Source organism: Convolutriloba macropyga, chromosome 13 (genome assembly GCF_964194025.1).
Source record: "Convolutriloba macropyga chromosome 13, txConMacr16.3, whole genome shotgun sequence".
Classification (NCBI taxonomy): domain Eukaryota; kingdom Metazoa; phylum Xenacoelomorpha; order Acoela; family Convolutidae; genus Convolutriloba; species Convolutriloba macropyga.
Window position 1 is genome coordinate 10,571,140 of NC_134480.1, and position 19,911 is coordinate 10,591,050.

General features: G+C 35.3%; 1 protein-coding gene across 1 annotated transcript in view; it reads right to left on the minus strand.

The window, feature by feature from the left end:
• Positions 1-1,815: 1,815 nt before the first annotated feature.
• LOC142352203 (uncharacterized) overlaps positions 1,816-19,911 on the minus strand; it is a 73,502-nt gene continuing 55,406 nt past the window's right edge. Inside the window, exons 7-8 of the mRNA XM_075404630.1 lie at positions 12,389-12,503; positions 1,816-2,093 (exon numbers count right to left, since the gene is read on the minus strand). Coding sequence (XP_075260745.1) covers positions 2,029-2,093; positions 12,389-12,503 — 180 coding nt within the window. The 3' untranslated portion in view covers positions 1,816-2,028. The remainder of the gene's footprint in view (positions 2,094-12,388; positions 12,504-19,911) is intronic.

Below are 19,911 nucleotides of genomic sequence, written 5' to 3' on the forward strand. Positions count from 1 at the left end.
AGCAGATATTTTAGACGTACGCCTTACTAATCTCTAAGTACGTGGTTCACCGAAACCATTATGAGGAGACCTGGACCCCATCTAGATTGCCCCCCCCCCCCCTCGTCAAACCCTGCCCCTGGCGAATTGTACGCCCTTCTTGTCCATCAATACCCCCTCCCCCTTGCTCGACAGCTAATATGAGAACAGCTTGAATATTAGATTTTCTTTAAAGTTAAAGTTTTCGAAGCCTCAAAATACTGATGGATTTATCGCTTAGCGTACTTAATTCGCGAATTTCCAGGTTTTGTTTTGACATCAACTTTCGCGCTTTTCAAAATTCACAAGTAATTTTGATCATAGTAGACTGTCTGAAAATTTAGTCCAGTAATTTTTTCCGGCCTTTTTCTATTTTTAGTTCCTTGTTTACACTTCGAATATGTATTGCTATAGAATTGGTTTTTATTGAAGCACTTGTTGCTTTTTAACTGTGGCACAGAAATTAAGTAAAGTATGGTTTTGGAAAGCTGCAAAAGAATGTGAAATGTTTTCAACTTGCACTTCATGGAAAAATTCTGAAATTTGACCACTTCGACTTTTTAAAAGGTAGATTAGTTTCAATTGTTATTTTAACAAAATTGTCGATGGAGCAAAATGTTTAATTAACTCATTTAATCTAACAAAACATTTCTTCGTAGTTTTCTGATTCCGGTTAAAAGCAAGGCTTCAACATGGTTTACAAAAATTTAATAATATAACTTGTAATAAAACATCTACTCGAATTTGTTTATGGATATGACGAGTAAAATAAAGATATATTCAGTAATTTTAATCCAAAATTGAAGATTGCTATTCACAACGGCGCGTTGAGATTAAAGATGCGTGTGTGTGCGGACAAGAGATTATCTAAACAAAGGTAGTTCAAATTTGATTGGCAATTCTCAAAGATCCCTGTTTCTGAGCAATTGTGGACAACAGTGAAACGAGATGGGACTTGTTGTCCACGCTATCAGTCTTGTCCAAGATTGTCGCATCTAATGCATGTTATACAAACCAAAATGCCAGAAAGTCTAATTGTTGACACGTTGTAGAAACTTCCCTAGCAAATGATTTTTCCGGATTAAGAAGACAATCAGATGTCTAGCAACTACTCATAGATCACAAGAACAATTTAGCATCTAAGTGTGGTCTTAAGAAGTTATTAGATAAAGTCGAGCAATAATATTTGAGCATAATTGAACATTCAAATCGACATTCAAATGCTGAAAGGTGTGGAGAATGGTTTCATTATTTTATGTATATGGGTGAGAAAACTTAACATTTTTTGTTACTGCTATCCACGGTTACTGTATTAATTTTTCGCCGTGATATTCACGGACGTAAATTTAAGAAGTTAAATGTATTTGTTACTTTTTTTGTCAAAAAGACCCATAAAACCTCAAAATTTCTATTTGCACTCGAAAGAATTTGCTCTTAAATATTGCATTTTTGTTATTCTTAAATTCCCGATTTTGCCTGAATTTTATGAAGCAGGAAAAATTTAAACTATCGCTCATCAACCGAGATGTATCATTGTTAATTAATCTGTGCAGAAACCTAAAACTTGCGATTGTTTAAACTTGAGATAGAAATTTCAACACAGAAATTTCTAATTCGTTTATAGAAATTGTATTTTTTTTGTGATGACCTCAGACTTCTATGGTCGAAAATATTTAATACGATTCTCAAGGTTTCATTTTGTTTTCTTGTAATATGAATTACTACACGAAATGAAAGAGGTCTGGCCATCATGTGTTCACAAAAATAACCGAGTGCTCTGGTGTCCTCTAAACACTCTTCTTCTAAAGTTTCTAATTTCCCAACAGTGATCGAATTAAATGTTCTGTACAAATTGCAATAAAAAGTACGGCTAAATCTGATTGAGTTTCATAGAGAAAATTGTGCAATTGATTTTGTTCGCCAATTTTCACACGTATCAATTTTGGTCACGACAAGAACCGAAAGTGGACGTGTAGATTGATGTAGATTGTACAACACAGCAATTTCTGCTCAAAATGAGAATAGCAGAGAGTGACTGAGAAGTGAAAGTAAAGTTAGTAGTCCAAAGACTTCCACTAAAACATAAGAAGTTAAAAGAACAGCAGACACGATCTATTTCCGAATGTGATGTGTCAAAGAAAAAGAATTAAATTGAGATAGTCGATAGCATCGAAACGCTCGTAACGAACATTACTGGGCAAATAGGTCTTTTAGCGTACTAATCTTTTGTAACTATTTTCCACCGAAATGTGTTCCAGTTAGTCGAAATCAAAGGTGCGAGTTTTGTTATCAATTTAAACTTCTAAAGAGCCAAGATAATCGTAAATGATAATCTGCAATATGGCGTTTCAATCCGAATTTGGTTCTTTGAGGGACTTTATGCAATGCTTTTTTTACCAATAAGGTTTTCCTTGGTTTCTGCCTAACTAAAAATCTTGTAAACGTGTTTTGAGGAAAACAGTTACACGTGCCAGTTTATATACTCCCTAAATGCAGCTGTTTTCCAAGCAATGAATGAGTTGATCTTTTGAAATAATTTTGAATCTTCAAACATTCAATTATGGTCATTCATAAGTGAATTGCTTATGCTTAAACACAAAATCAACACATTCAACCTCTCATTTTTTTTATCTGACCAAATGTTTTAATTTTTCAGCGCATTTTGGGGGCATTTGATACGAAATAAAATGTCTTTTTTTTCTGCAACATTCAGCTATTATTCGGCGGGTAGAAATATATTTACAAAAGTTAGTTTTGAGTTTGATCACTTTTTGTAGTTCATGTTCAAAGATAACTGTGCCTCAATCAACTAACAATGAATACTCCTCTGGAGTAGTTACTTTGCGTTATTTTACGGGTTATAGAATGGTTTGCAGAAATTGATTAATTTCTATTTATTTCAAACTTTTGAACTATCTACTGAAAAATAGCTTGGGTTTTGGCTTAGATGATATTCTCTCAATTTTGAAAAATTTCTGTGCTATTTGGTTTGCGATCACCTGCCATGAGAACTAAAATATATCATAAAACAAAATCTCCATAGTTCAAGAAAATTAAGTGGCCCAATAGTTAATTAAACTGAAAAAAAACCCTTTCCTATATATTTAACAAAAGATTGAAAGTTAGCGTCTAAAATTTTTTATGACGGAATTATTTCTTCTTCCCGTTCTACATGTTTACTGCAATGATGCACACACTCACTTATTTGCGGAGAATATTTTATTTGAGGAGAACACCTACTAAAAACTTTCCTTGCATAGAATCTCATACGGGGTCAAAAACGCGAAAGTATCCAATCTAATGATAATGCTATGGTAGAAACATTTTGGGACATTTCAAAAAGTGAAAATGAGATAAATATACAAAATCAAGTTTTTAAATATTTTACGGCTAATAACTTCAAGGTTTGGCAATATACCAAATAGTATTCAATGTTGAGTCCCGACAGAAAAACCGATAAAAGATCAATTTTTCAACAACGTAAAACTTTTTAAATTTCAGTAATTTACAAAAAAAAACAAAAAAAAGCAGAAGCAAACTGGATTGCTATCATCTGATCCTATTATCATTTGTGTCTGACGTTGCTAGGACAATACAAAGGACGATACCAGATCGAAGGTAAAAATTGGGATAATAGATCAAAAACTAATATATTTAAATGGCGTATTCGCCAATCAGATTTAAGCGCTCACATATAGTTGGTCGCGATACTTTGTTTGCATGTGATAGATTCATACCAGATCCCACGGGCAACTAATGGATGGCCATGGATCGTGTCGTACTCTATTTAAATAGAGTAGCTACTCGCGATGCGGGTGCGCTTAGTGTTACTTAGATTGTGATTCGCGGGGCGAGATCCTGACTTGAGTATTTAACGCTTACTCGCGGACCGGGAATTACAAAGAGAATCGTTCAACTGAATTTGAATTGCAAAACTAAGAGAATGCGTGAAGTGCTTATAAGCAAATCTTGAATGCGTGATCAGACGTGTCTGATCACGAAGCGGGAAACCAAGAAAAGAAATAATGAACAGATCACAAGATACTAAATGAACAAATGATGAAGGGCAAATACATTGAACTAATTTAAAGGCATCGTATAAAAATATACATCAAATAATTGACGAAAGATGATATCCTTGGGTATCACATACCCCTTACATCGACAAAGAAAATCGTTACAATAACAATTTTAGAATGTATAAAGTAATAACAATATTTACAAATTAGTACTTGGTCCCCGGTTAAATAAAAAGTAACAGTATTTGTACTGGTTATCATAGCTAAAAATATATACTATTAAATTATAAAGTTTGTAGTTACACAGTTTGCATAGAAGCTCAGTTTCTAATTATTCCATTTATCAAACTTATGCCCTTCGGCCTCAAACATTGTCATCGAGTGAACTAGCGTTGGGGTGTCAATATCCAAGAGTAATGGATCTCGCGGGGCGGGTGGCGAAACGTCTCCTATTATTGTAGAGATATTGATCTCGGCTGGCTGTTGGTCCGCAATGTGTTGTAATGTTTCAACAATGGACTCGGGTGGGGGCTGGTAGTTTTCAACATCACCCACTCGTCGTGGTCGTTTAGGCGGTGCTGCGATCGTCGAATCAGGCGATGGGCTATCGAAGCCTTAACACGATGGGCTACGGCAATTTCTATCTGACAATCTTTGCGGTTGTTTCGCTGTGGCAGTTGTAGTTGCTGACGACGTTGTGGGGTGTTTGCTCTGCGAAACAGTACTTGCTCCTTGCTGCTGATCTCAAAAAGCAAATAAATCTTAGGATGGGAATCTTAGGAATTCTTCCTCCCATCGCGCGTGAAATATTCGATTTTGAGGAGGAGACCTCGCTGCCCGGATCACGCTTGCGATGCTTCATTTTCTTATCCCCCTTTTGTTTCCTCGTGAAGTCTTTAACATAGCTTTGAATTAACTCCTCCACCAATTTTTCTCCGGATCTTGGTCCACTGCGGTCCGCGTATACCTTTAACGGAGTTTTTGCGGAATTTTGCGATATCACATTCCTGACTGTCTCTACGGGTTTTCGGGGTTCTTTAATCGTGGAGGTTGTCGGGCTAACTTTCAGGATGTGTGAGTTTGGAGCGAGTACCTCATACAATCCCTCTAAGTTCTTCTTTGAGCGTTGTTTTCCATGAATTTTCAGGATAAATTCAACTGCACCGTTCGCTCTTTGAGAGGGATTGGTCGAATGGCCTTCGTCCGCAGGAAGCGAGATTCGCCATCCGTGATTGCCCATTCTCTTGTATTTGCCTCTTGCGTCGCTCGTGACATCCCTGACTCAAACTCAATGTCACTACCGTAACCATTCGCCCACTTGTCATCTGGAAGTATTTCTTCTGGCATCACTGTGTCTTCATCTAAAGAGTAGTTTACAATGTTTTCATATGTAAAATTGGACAATTTAGGCCTGGTCGATATCACGCTCAGCGGGGTATTAGGTTTTCTTCCAACGTGTGCTTCGAAAGGCGAGATCTTTGTTGTTCTTTGTTTACATATTCGCAATTGGTGTATTATTATCTTTAATGCATGGTATACATGAAAGGTATTAGCAGACGATTTTTCCTCTTTGATACATGCAAGTCTATTTTTATTCGTTTGAATGAGTCTTTCTACCAGTCCAATAGCACGATAACCGTTCATTGGAGCTTGAATTATATGAATAGTATTTTTGTTACAGAAGGTCTTTGCTTGATTGCCAACCAAACATTTTGCGTGATCCTGTCGAATAGATAGTTGAATTCCGTGATTTTCAATATACATGTCCAAAAATCTTAGAACGTTTGGTCCGTTTGCCTTGTCATAAATACATGCAGTAGGGTATTTAGAAAAACGATCAATAGCGGCTAGAAAGTAAATTTCGTTACCCTTTTCATCAAAAAGGGGATCTCCAAAATCAATTTGATATTCTTGATTTGGTTCAACGCACGGTATATGAGGATGAAATTGCTTAGCGGGGATAACAGATTTAAGATTCCTACCAATCACTGCAGGGCTTGCATTCAGTAGCTTTAACGATAAGCTCGCGGTACATGTATGGCCACCAGCAATGCGTGGCCATGCATATCATACCCTATGTGCCCGGATGGCTGGAGTGTATGTCATCAATCATCGCTTCTCGCAGAACGTTCGGTATGGCGACTTTTTCATCAATACATACACACCCAGAACGTACATGGAGATCTCTCCAATATGAGTGTATATATGGGTTCAGGGCTTTGAGTCGACTTTCATTGTTTGTTAAAATGCAGTCTCGTACCTCTTTTAAGCCCGCGTCCTTGCTGGTCAACGATGCAATTAGTGATTTATTGAAAGTCTTGGACACAATGTAGTCAAATGTTGGTACTTGTGGGCTGGGTGTGAGGGGGGTACTGGCGTTAGACGAGTGAGCCGGAGATGTTGGCGCTGTTTTTTGTAGGGGACTTGCGGCGCGGGTATGTTTGGTAAATTTTATCGCTGACTTGCGGTGCGGGTATTGCCTGGTGAATTAGAACGCTGACTTGCGGGGCGAGTTGTGTTTTCACTTGATGTTTGTTGATTCGCTGTGCGAGATGCGTCGCTAAAACGAACGCGAGTAATGCGGTTTTTAGAAACCATATTTTTACTAGTTTTGCTTATATAATTTGTTTCTGAAGAAGGTTTAGATGACAATGAGTATTTTGGATTGAAACTGCACGACTGAATTGTAAGATGATGCGAGGCAAAAAGCATTGATTTTATTTGTGGGTGGTGACTTTTAAAGGTATTTGAGGAATGTCTCCTAATTGGCGGGATTTTAGATTGAATAATTTGAGTCCGAATTTGGAATAATTGTTTACGCTTGTTGGTATTTCGTTTAGCGATAGAAATGCTAAGTGAAATTTGTGACGCGGGATCTACATATTTTAAATTGTTGAATTACAATTAATATTTGAAGCTAACTTTCGCGGAGCGGGGGAAATGTAAAAATCATTTTTTTTATACTCATGTTGCATGTTTGCTAATTAAGTTTATCGCCTTATTATTAGCCTCAATTTTAGGTGTAATTTGTGATGCGGCATTATGTGCCTCAATTTTAGGTGTGATTTGTGATGCGGAGTCGTGCGCTTTTAGTAATTAGTGAAAATGAAGTGCAGGTTTTGTTTTATTTAATTCCAATGAATTAATAGATGCAGAAAATAACTTTAATTTTGCTACAATAAATTCCTCGTCATACGCAGACTTTTTTTATCTTTTTAAGACGGGTGTCTAGAAATGTAGTCAACTAAGCCCATTTTCACCCCAGGAAGGTGTTCAATATCAAATTGAAATAGGAGTAAACGATCAATCCAGTGAGTTAATCTACTGTTGTATAATTTATTCGATCTATTTTCTTTCATGATAGATAGAAGAGCTCGATGATCTGTAATAACTGTAAATTTTTTTCTGTACAGATAATTTTTAAAATATTTAATCGACCATACTACTCCCAGAAGTTCAAGTTCGTTTACGCTATAGCTTTATTTACAAGAATTCAAAAAACGAGATGTAAATGCGATTGGTTTCCACCCATCAACTGTCAGTTGTTCAAGTGCTGCTCCGAGACCGGAACGAGACGCATCGCACATTTTACGCGTGTTTCGAGTTGCGGGTTATTGTGACTATTTGCAGTTGCGTTCGCGATGCGATTTTTTATTTCATTAAAACAGTTCTCATGTTCCTCTGTCCAGATGATTTTTGATGTCTTTTTCAGTAATGGGCGGAGGGGATGACTAATTTGAGCAAGATTTGGAAAAAAATTTTCCGATGTAATGAACCAACCCCAGAAAAGAACGGAGTTTCTTTACAGTTATCGGAGCTTCAAGTGCTAAAATCGCAGCTGTTTTACTTTCAAGGGGCGAGATACCCGATTAAGAAATATGGTATCCTAACCAATCTTTTTCTAACTTTCCAAAGTGACATTTAGGAAGATTTATCCTAAGGTTTTCATCATCTAATCGTTTAAGACAATTCATGACATAACATTTATGTTCTTCCAGAGAACCCTTGCTAACGATCAAAATGTCGTCCAAAAAACAATATATATTCTTTAGACCAATTAACGTATAGTCCATAGCTTTTTGAAATTCTGCTGGCGTATCTGTTAGCCTGTAAAATCCCGTTTGGAATCTGTAAGTGCCGGTCATATCACCACTAATAATGTTAAAGTTACAATGATTTACCGTGTCAGTATCCAAATTTAATTGACTGTATGCGTACTTCAAATCTATTGTAGAAAAGTATGTTGTGTTTTGCAACGCAGGAGCACTAATTTGCTGAGAAATGGATTCGATAAGCGTATCAATATTTGGCATTTGATATTTATTCCTGTGAATGGCTTTGTTTAGTACTTTTGAATCAAGTGCGAGCTTTATCGTTTGATCTTTCTTTACGGTGACCACTATTGGTGATATGAAATATTTATCAGAACAATTTGAAAGTTTTCCGATATGTTTTTCGTCTAACAATTTTTTAAGTCCGTTATTAACTTCTTCTTGTAAGTTAATTGGAATACGTCTACCATTTCGGTTTCTAGATTGGAAGTCTTTGTGAAACCTAGATTTTGCCACATGATTTTTTGATCTTCTGATGCGCGATATCAGTTCGGGAAAAGTTTTTGCGATTTGCTCTTTCAATTCTGGAGAGGAAATATTGTTGACACGATTACCTTTTTGAGATGTAGATTGTGTCACTGCTAGTCCAAGTTGATCGAACAAGTCACGGCCAATTAGAGATTTTAGTCCATCAGCTACAACGGTGAATGTTGCAGAATCACAAGTCCAACCTTTGCTCGTTATAGGTGATTGTATCTTTCCTTCCAATTGGATTGGTTCATTCGAGAAATTCCGAAGTTGTGGGGACGTTTTTTCGCTGATCCAGAAAGCGCGAGGAGTATTGTGTACCACTTGCGATGCGAGTGAATGAATGAGAATTTTGCATACGCTACCGGAGTCCACGAGTAGTGTAGTGTTAATATTGCCGATCTTGACAGGCATGTTGCGAGGTTCTACATTTTCTACTGCATTCTCGATCACAGCAACCGTATTATCCTCTCCGCTACTATAGTCCAATTCGTAGAGCTTAGCTGACTGTAGGAAATTCACTGAATCCTCGGGATGCGGCTCTTCTTCCACGACGCTTACCATCTTTTTCTTAGAATTTTGTGGTTTCACATTCTTTTGTTTTCTGCAAACTTTCGCAAAATGGTTTAGAAGTCCACAATTGTTGCAACTTTTGCCTTTTGCGATAAATTTATCGCTATGATTCGGAAGCCACATTCCTACACAGTTTAAACAGTATGATGTTTTGTCTTGGAACATAATTCGAATTTTGCCAATTCGGGGTTCGAGAATTATTAGCGAATTTAACTGCGTTGAGGTTGGCCGGAATGACAATTTTGTTGTGCTGCTGAATTTGATGTTGGTTTCGCATCCCAAGTTCCATGTTAATTGCTAGCTCTAATGCCTGACGCGGCACAACTGTTTGTTTGAGAAGTTCCTTTTGAATTTCAGGATCCAATAATTTAGTAATGAAGACGTCGCGTATCAAGGTCTCTTCCATGTTTTCGAAATCGCAGTTCTCTGCCAATTCCTTTAGTTTACCATAGAAGTGTTCTACTGTTTCTCATCGAAGCTGTTTCGTAATCAAGAAAACATGACGGTCAAAAGTGATGTTGCGAGGACGGATGAATGCCTTTTCCATGATCTTCGAGAAGTCTACAGTAGGTAGGGTATCAATCATGATATGCGGTTTCTTGCAGTTCTTCTACCCCTTCCTTTTATGCGACATCCTTCTACCCCGATGCTTAGATAGAGTAGAGACACATCATTGCGATCCGCCAGTGGCCACGGTTTGTCACCACACATTATATCGACTTCAATTAGTCGCGGGCATTTGTTTTGCCAGTTCATTTTCTGTTGCGCGTTGCGGGCATTTCTCTCTCTCTCTCTCCGATTTTGCGGAAGCACCAACTATAGTTTCTTTGTATATTGGTCCGAGGGGAAGTTCCACCATCTCGGGTTTGGGTCCAAGCAGTGTGTCAAAATAATATTCACTTTCGCCAACAGTGCCAATTTATATTGCACTCTCCAATTCTCCCAGCAAAGAAGAGGGTCGGGTGTAGGTTTATCCCAGAAATGGTCTATTCCGAGAGGTGTGCGTTTAGTTGCTGACTGCGCCATGTCGTACTCTAATTAAATAGAGTAGCTACTCCCGATGCGGGTGCGCTTAGTTTTACTTAGATTGTGATGCGCGGGGCGAGATCCTGACTTGAGTATTTAACGCTTACTCGCGGACCGGGAATTACAAAGAGAATCGTTCAACTGAATTTGAATTGCAAAACTAAGAGAATGAGTGAATTGCTTATATGCAAATCTTGAATGCGTGATCAGACATGTCTGATCACGAAGCGGGAAACCAAGAAAGGAAATAATGAACAGATCACAAGATACTAAATGAACAAATGATGAAGGGCAAAAAAATTGAATTAATTTAAAGGCATCGTATAAAAATATACTGCATCAAATAAATAACGAAGGATGATATCCTTGGGTATCACAGATCGCAAAGCATGGCCTGATGCGGTAACTTTATGTCAGCTTTCAAATGCTTAATTTCAGCCAATGAGAATAGGGAATAACTTTCGATCTATTGTCCCATTCTTTTCTGTTTCCGATCTCTTGTCCTTTTAATCTATTGTGCCATCAACGTGACTGTCGTTATTGGACAAATTGCAAATCAAATTGAGTGGCTAGGGTTCACCGATCAATCAGAAAGATTAAGTATAAGTGATCTCGTTCAACTTTTAAAGTTCTTTAAGATCAAATGTGGAAACACAGTTAAAACTGAGTGAAATGAATCGGAAAATTGGAAATGTTAAACCCTCGTAATGACTGCCCATTTTTTTGTTCGAGAGTACATTTCCATAGTTTAGGCATTTCCGGAAATATATTTTAATCGACAAAATTTAGTAATAATGTAAAGCCCGCAAATTATTCATAGTTTGTGGCGTTTTGAGACGCAAAATTTATTGCAGATTATTTTGTGGGCGAGTTTTTTAGATTTCTTTGCCTCCATGGCATTAAAGGGTTAGTGTTGCATTGGACAAGTCACTCGCAAAAACAAAAGGATTACAGCTGGTTTATGCTGGACAAACATAACAAATTGCTTTTTTTCTCATTTTTCATGTACAATGATTGCAAGCGCCCAATTGTTTCAGAGAAAACGGCGTTAATTAACTGTTTCGTGAGTTGAATTGAACAGACCAAGCCGTAACTGATATCTAAAGAAACTGACAATAAGACGACCGAATTTTCAATAAATTTTTGGGCCGTTAACATCTATTATTTCAGTTTAATTGGAAGGATTTCTTAATTCAAAGTCAAACTGAAAATAATCTAAGTAATGCAGGAATAATCTAAGTAACGTCAGCAAATTTGATTTTTGGATGGTTATAATCTCGAATGTTTCTGTTGTCTTAATGCAGATTTAGAAGTTGAAAATTACATATTGAAAATATCACCTGTGACGGCCCCGCTGTTTTGTGAGTAGCAAAAATAAAGTTCTTCGTCGGTAACAGTATAAAATTTCAATTCAAATTGCAATTCAAAACTTACATGAAGACCGGAAAACCATTTGCGAATGTGGCCATTCAAAATTTTTACTCATGCATGTGTTTAGTGATAACGAGTCTACTTTTATTTGTGTATTTTTCGAAGTTTCCAATTCTGAATTAAGAAGTTGAGTTACGAATAAAGGCGAGTTTATAATTAAGAGATAGAGATCAATCAGCAATCAGTTTCGCACCTTTTTTCAATAAATTGATATCTCCCCGCTCATTGGATGAGCTAAAAATCAGACCAAAGACAAAAACACTGTTTTGGCCACTTTCATCAGACAACAACAATTTTTGAGTGCCCGCGGGCCGAGATTTCACACTTAATCCACCTCTAATTTTTTTTAATAAGGGGAGAATTAACGGTGCAAAAGTCTCTTTTTTCACCCTATTTCCGCTCTTTTCCGTATTATTTTTAGGAAAACCCTCGAGTCGGATGGTTTTTGAAAACTCTGAACAGCTGTTTTTGCCACTACGTCTCTCACGCTATTTGCATCACCGAGGTGCCTTTCGATTGTTATTTCATAAAATAAAAGATTAATTTGACTAAATTTTCCGATATTTGCTATTTCCTTGTATCGTTATTTTTTTTGTATGATCCCTATATGACTACCAAGAAATCATAAAAATCATATATGACCTAGTACGATTACTAAGAATCATATATGACCTAGTACGAAATCCAAGAAAGTTGTATGATCGATGACTCGGTTGATTAAAAAAAATTGTTCGGACATACACGTGGGCGCTGAAGCCTCGAAGGTGAGAGAGTATTCCTGTCCAGAAAGTAGAATGCATTCATCTTCATTAGTAGCCAGAAATATAGAAGACACATCACGCTCCGTCACACACACCTAAACAAACAAATTTTAAATATTTACCCACATTATGGCTCTCTCAGGTTCTCCTCGGGTTACGCAGGGAAACAAAAAAAAAACTTGATACACATTGCTAGGACATGTGGGATCTTGAAAGTTGTCGCAAAACTTGACTCATGTTGCCAGAAAATTGAAACGTCAGATATATCTGGTATATCAAGAACGTTTGATGTTTCATGTTTCTGCCGATATTGGTCAAGTTTTGCCAATTTCTCTTGGTAAGCTCTTATCCCCGAGTTGAAATTACCCCCCTGATTACCCCTCAAACTGATGTAAGAGTAGGGTGTAAATGTCGGGGTGGTGGGGGGGGGGGTCAAATGTCTTGTGGAACAAATTACCAAGACAGATGACAAATCTTGTCGATTCTAGACAAGAAATTTAACCGCTATTACGTATGTAGAACTAACTAGACCGTTGCAAATATTGCGTTTGAAAAAAATGAGGCTGCTAATTTTGCAGATTTGCGGGAAAATCGCAACTGGTCGGGTGAAAAAAAAGCTAATGTCTTGAGTATGGTACAATATGAAGCAAAAAACGTGGTTGCATTTTGTTGGTATCCAGTAGTTTTTGCTTGGACCATGTAATACCTGTTTTTGCTTAAATTACGAAATCAACCTTATTGCAAGTGCCAAAATTCTGATCACATTTGTGACAAAATTTTTCGTTTTTACCCGTATATTGTTAGTGTTTTGTTGTTTCTCAATGTTTTTCAAACAACGCTCACGGATACTGATATATGTGAAACTACTTGAACTATTTTATTTTACGCAATGTGAGAGTGTTTCAAATTTTTCGAGTTTTGCAATATCGACATCTTGCAATATCAAGGACTTAAAACAAGATGAACGTAAGTCCTTCTCAAATATGTTAACCAATGCATGATAAGGGCTAAAAACATTTTATGCGCTTGTTAAGAACTCAAAAAGGGCTTGTTTTATGTTACTTATTTTCAGCTCCTTAAATGTCCCGACCCCACTTGTGTGGGAGGAACTATATACTCAAATGGGTTTTTTTGTTCAGTCAATTTTGGCCGATCGATATATTCATCGTAGAGAAATGTTAGTGGTATTAATAAGAAACTCGTCCAGCGTAGAATGCGAAATAAAAAAGATTTTGTTGAATTTCGTAATTTTCGACGAGTTATCGAGGTTAAAAGTTTTGTTTGAACACGGGATATTTGCATGATTTTGTTCACTTTTAGTGTAATTTTCGTGTAAATTTAGATCTTTCCTATTTAAAAAAATTAATTCAAAATTATATTTCAGGCTACAATATGCAACAATTTTGTGTTACTAATAAACGAAAGACGATAAAAAAGGCTAGTTCTGGTCTGGGCTAGAAGTTTACTATAAAAAAAATTCGAATTCAATTCAAGTGCTGTTTTTTTTTAGAAAACTTTTCCTAACTTTTTTGTATTTTAAGTCACTCTGAGACTAGTCACTTCTCCACTCATATCGAGTTTCAGTTAATGACAAAAGTCATTTACAGTCAATTGATCCCCAATGATAAACAAAATTCGTTTCCAAGGAATCAAGGAATCGCTCATGTTTTTTTTGCTTCGACTCTGAGTTTTCGTAAGTTTAAAGGAAATTTTGACTTTCATTTTTAGGTTTTACAAAATTTTTGGAGTCCTATGGCATAGACTCATTGACTAAAAGTGCAATAGGTTCCGTAATTAGCATTAAGTGAACCTATCTAGTGCTTTAAATGGACAACTAATGGCTGTTAAGTCTTCGAAAATAAATTTTCGGAAATTTTTTTCAACATTAATCAATCATAAACTTATCTTCGTGATTTGTAAGTCAGTCTCAGTAATTACAGTACCCTCTTCCTTCCTAATGCAACCGAAATTAATCTGGTTAGCAGTATTTTCTTCTGACTATTGGTCATTTGACTTCAATGCCACAAGATTTCACAAAATTTTTTCCAAATTTTTTGAGGTTTCGTATTATTGGTTCTGTTTGAATTCTTCTCACATTATATTGATATTGATAGCTTCAACTGGCTTAGAAAAGACGTTCATTGGATCATAGATAAAGTTTTCAGAGAAAAACCTATGGTTTAATTGGTTTTGACACTTTCCTCTCGCACTTTTCTACTGATTTTTGGTTTTTGCCTATATATTGTTGTTTTCATAGTCATTAGACTTATTGGGATGTCTTATTGATTAGGTATGCTTGACAAACATCTTTGTCTTTCAATCGAGCTACAACTGAGCGAAATTATTGGCTTCCGTTGAAAGCTATTGAATTTAATATCTGTTAAATCTTTAAAGAATTTTTTTTAAAATTTTTTTTGAACATTAATCAATCTTGAACTTATTTTCGTGAACAGTAAGTCAATCTCAAAAATGAGAGAACCCACTTTCTTTCTACTTCAACAACAATTTGTCTAGTTAGCGGTTTTATCTTCTAACTATTTGTTTTATGACTTCCATGAACGAGTTTTCATATTTTTTAAAGTTTTTGTATGTTTTTTTCGTAATCCTGGTTCCTTTTGAAATCTTATCTCATTATATTAATGTTGATATCTCCCGTGGGCTTAGAGAAGACGGTCAATGGATCATAGATAAAATTTTCAATGAAAAACTTATGGTTTAAACAGCCCCGAAAATGTCTTCTCACATTTTGCTCTTGAACATTCGGATTTCGACTGTATCTGTTGTTGTTTCCATAATCAGTGATTTGTTGTAACGTCTTGTTGATTACTTTTGGATGACAAACATTGTTATCGTCCCATCGAGGCATTGTGTAGCGTATTTATTGACTTCCGTTGATATCTATTGAATTTAATGGCGTTGATACTACGGCTTCTCTCAAAAATTTCGTGGTTTTAATGTATTTGTTCGTATTCGTTAATTTTTGAAGTCATATTGTTATAAAATAAAATCTCAATGCTGTAGAAAAATAAATTGAATTTGGGAAAATTTTTCCTTGAAGCTTTCAGTTTTTTAATCGCTTTTCATTCGACACTTTTCTCACTCATTGTGTTTAATTTGCCATTTTTGCCTGTTTTTTGATTCTTTATGTAGCCGTAAAATGCTGACCTATCTTATAAGCTTGCAATTAATTTTGCAGATTTGCGGGAAAATCGCAATTGGTCGGGTGAAAAAAAAGCTAATGTCTTGAGTATGGTACAATATGAAGCAAAAAACGTGGTTGCATTTTGTTGTTATCCAGTAGTTTTTGCTTGGACCATGTAATACCTGTTTTTGCTTAAATTACGAAATCAACTTTATTGCAAGTGCCAAAATTCTGATCACATTTGTGACAAAATTTTTCGTTTTTACCCGTATATTGTTTGTGTTTTGTTGTTTCTCAATGTTTTTCAAACAACGCTCACGGATACTGATATATGTGAAACTACTTGAACTATTTTATTTTACGCAATGTGAGAGTGTTTCAAATTTTTCGAGTTTTGCAATATCGACATCTTGCAATATCAAGGACTTAAAAAAAGATGAACGTAAGTCCTTCTCAAATATGTTAACCAATGCATGATAAGGGCTAAAAACATTTTATGCGCTTGTTAAGAACTCAAAAAGGGCTTGTTTTATGTTACTTATTTTCAGCTCCTTAAATGTCCCGACCCCACTTGTGTGGGAGGAACTATATACTCAAATGGGTTTTTTTGTTCAGTCAATTTTGGCCGATTGATATATTCATCGTAGAGAAATGTTAGTGGTATTAATAAGAAACTCGTCCAGCGTAGAATGCGAAATAAAAAAGACTTTATTGAATTTCGTAATTTTCGACGAGTTATCGAGGTTAAAAGTTTTGTTTGAACACGGGATATATGCATGATTTTGTTCACTTTTAGTGTAATTTTCGTGTAAATTTAGATCTTTCCTATTTAAAAAAATTAATTCAAAATTATATTTCAGGCTCCAATATGCAACAATTTTGTGTTACTAATAAACGAAAGACGATAAAAAAGGCTAGTTCTGGTCTGGGCTAGAAGTTTACTATAAAAAAAAATTCGAATTCAATTCAAGTGCTGTTTTTTTTAGAAAACTTTTCCTATCTTTTTGGTATTTTAAGTCACTCTGAGACTAGTCACTTCTCCACTCATATCGAGTTTCAGTTAATGACAAAAGTCATTTACAGTCAAATGATCCCCAATGATAAACAAAATTCGTTTCCAAGGAATCAAGGAATCGCTCATGTTTTTTTTTGCTTCGACTCTGAGTTTTCGTAAGTTTAAAGGAAATTTTGACTCTCATTTTTAGGTTTTACAAACTTTTTGGAGTCCTATGGCATAGACTCATTGACTAAAAGTGCAATAGGTTTCGTAATGAGCATTAAGTGAACCTATCTAGTGCTTTAAATGGACAACTAATGGCTGTTAAGACTTTGAAAATAAATTTTCGGAAATTTTTTTCAACGTTAATCAATCATAAACTTATCTTCGTGATTTGTAAGTCAGTCTCAGTAATTACAGTACCCTCTTCCTTCCTAATGCAACCGAAATTAATCTGGTTAGCAGTATTTTCTTCTGACTATTGGTCATTTGACTTCAATGCCACAAGATTTCACAAAATTTTTTCCAAATTTTTTGAGGTTTCGTATTATTGGTTCTGTTTGAATTCTTCTCACATTATATTGATATTGATAGCTTCAACTGGCTTAGAAAAGACGTTCATTGGATCATAGATAAAGTTTTCAGAGAAAAACCTATGGTTTAATTGGTTTTGACACTTTCCTCTCGCACTTTTCTACTGATTTTTGGTTTTTGCTTATATATTGTTGTTTTCATAGTCATTAGACTTATTGGGATGTCTTATTCATTAGGTATGCTTGAAAAACATCTTTGTCTTTCAATCGAGCTACAACTGAGCGAAATTATTGGCTTCCGTTGAAAGCTATTGAATTTAATATCTGTTAAATCTTTAAAGAATTTTTTTTAAAATTTTTTTTGAACATTAATCAATCTTGAACTGATTTTCGTGAACAGTAAGTCAATCTCAAAAATGAGAGAATCCACTTTCTTTCTACTTCAACAACAATTTGTCTAGTTAGCGGTTTTATCTTCTAACTATTTGTTTTATGACTTCCATGAACGAGTTTTCATATTTTTTAAAGTTTTTGTATGTTTTTTTCGTAATCCTGGTTCCTTTTGAAATCTTATCACATTATCTTAATGTTGATATCTCCCGTGGGCTTAGGGAAGACGGTCAATGGATCATAGATAAAATATCAATGAAAAACTTATGGTTTAAACAGCCCCGAAAATTTCTTCTCACATTTTGCTCTTGAAATTTCGGATTTCGACTGTATCTGTTGTTGTTTCCATAATCAGTGATTTGTTGTAACGTCTTGTTGATTACTTTTGGATGACAAACATTGTTATCGTCCCATCGAGGCATTGTGTAGCGTATTTATTGACTTCCGTTGATATCTATTGAATTTAATGGCGTTGATACTACGGCTTCTCTCAAAAATTTCGTGGTTTTAATGTATTTGTTCGTATTCGTTAATTTTTGAAGTCATATTGTTATAAAATAAAATCTCAATGCTGTAGAAAAATAAATTGAATTTGGGAAAATTTTTCCTTGAAGCTTTCAGTTTTTTAATCGCTTTTCATTCGACACTTTTCTCACTCATTTTGTTTAATTTGCCATTTTTGCCTGTTTTTTGATTCTTTATGTAGCCGTAAAATGCTGACCTATCTTATAAGCTTGCAATTAATTTTGCAGATTTGCGGGAAAATCGCAACTGGTCGGGTGAAAAAAAAGCTAATGTCTTGAGTATGGTACAATATGAAGCAAAAAACGTGGTTGCATTTTGTTGGTATCCAGTAGTTTTTGCTTGGACCATGTAATACCTGTTTTTGCTTAAATTACGAAATCAACCTTATTGCAAGTGCCAAAATTCTGATCACATTTGTGACAAAATTTTTCGTTTTTACCCGTATATTGTTAGTGTTTTGTTGTTTCTCAATGTTTTTCAAACAACGCTCACGGATACTGATATATGTGAAACTACTTGAACTATTTTATTTTACGCAATGTGAGAGTGTTTCAAATTTTTCGAGTTTTGCAATATCGACATCTTGCAATATCAAGGACTTAAAACAAGATGAACGTAAGTCCTTCTCAAATATGTTAACCAATGCATGATAAGGGCTAAAAACATTTTATGCGCTTGTTAAGAACTCAAAAAGGGCTTGTTTTATGTTACTTATTTTCAGCTCCTTAAATGTCCCGACCCCACTTGTGTGGGAGGAACTATATACTCAAAAGGGTTTTTTTGTTCAGTCAATTTTGGCCGATCGATATATTCATCGTAGAGAAATGTTAGTGGTATTAATAAGAAACTCGTCCAGCGTAGAATGCGAAATAAAAAAGATTTTGTTAAATTTCGTAATTTTCGACGAGTTATCGAGGTTAAAAGTTTTGTTTGAACACGGGATATTTGCATGATTTTGTTCACTTTTAGTGTAATTTTCGTGTAAATTTAGATCTTTCCTATTTAAAAAAATTAATTCAAAATTATATTTCAGGCTACAATATGCAACAATTTTGTGTTACTAATAAACGAAAGACGATAAAAAAGGCTAGTTCTGGTCTGGGCTAGAAGTTTACTATAAAAAAAATTCGAATTCAATTCAAGTGCTGTTTTTTTTAGAAAACTTTTCCTATCTTTTTTGTATTTTAAGTCACTCTGAGACCAGTCACTTCTCCACTCATATCGAGTTTCAGTTAATGACAAAAGTCATTTACAGTCAAATGATCCCCAATGATAAACAAAATTCGTTTCCAAGAAATCAAGGAATCGCTCATGTTTTTTTTGCTTCGACTCTGAGTTTTCGTAAGTTTAAAGGAAGTTTTGACTTTCATTTTTAGGTTTTACAAACTTTTTGGAGTCCTATGGCATAGACTCATTGACTAAAAGTGCAATAGGTTTCGTAATGAGCATTAAGTGAACCTATCTAGCGCTTTAAATGGACAACTAATGGCTGTTAAGACTTTGAAAATAAATTTTCGGAAATTTTTTTCAACATTAATCAATCATAAACTTATCTTCGTGATTTGTAAGTCAGTCTCAGTAATTACAGTACCCTCTTCCTTCCTAATGCAACCGAAATTAATCTGGTTAGCAGTATTTTCTTCTGACTATTGGTCATTTGACTTCAATGCCACAACATTTCACAAAATTTTTTCCAAATTTTTTGAGGTTCCGTATTATTGGTTCTGTTTGAATTCTTCTCACATTATATTGATATTGATAGCTTCAACTGGCTTAGAAAAGACGTTCATTGGATCATAGATAAAGTGTTCAGAGAAAAACCTATGGTTTAATTGGTTTTGACACTTTCCTCTCGCACTTTTCTACTGATTTTTGGTTTTTGCCTATATATTGTTGTTTTCATAGTCATTAGACTT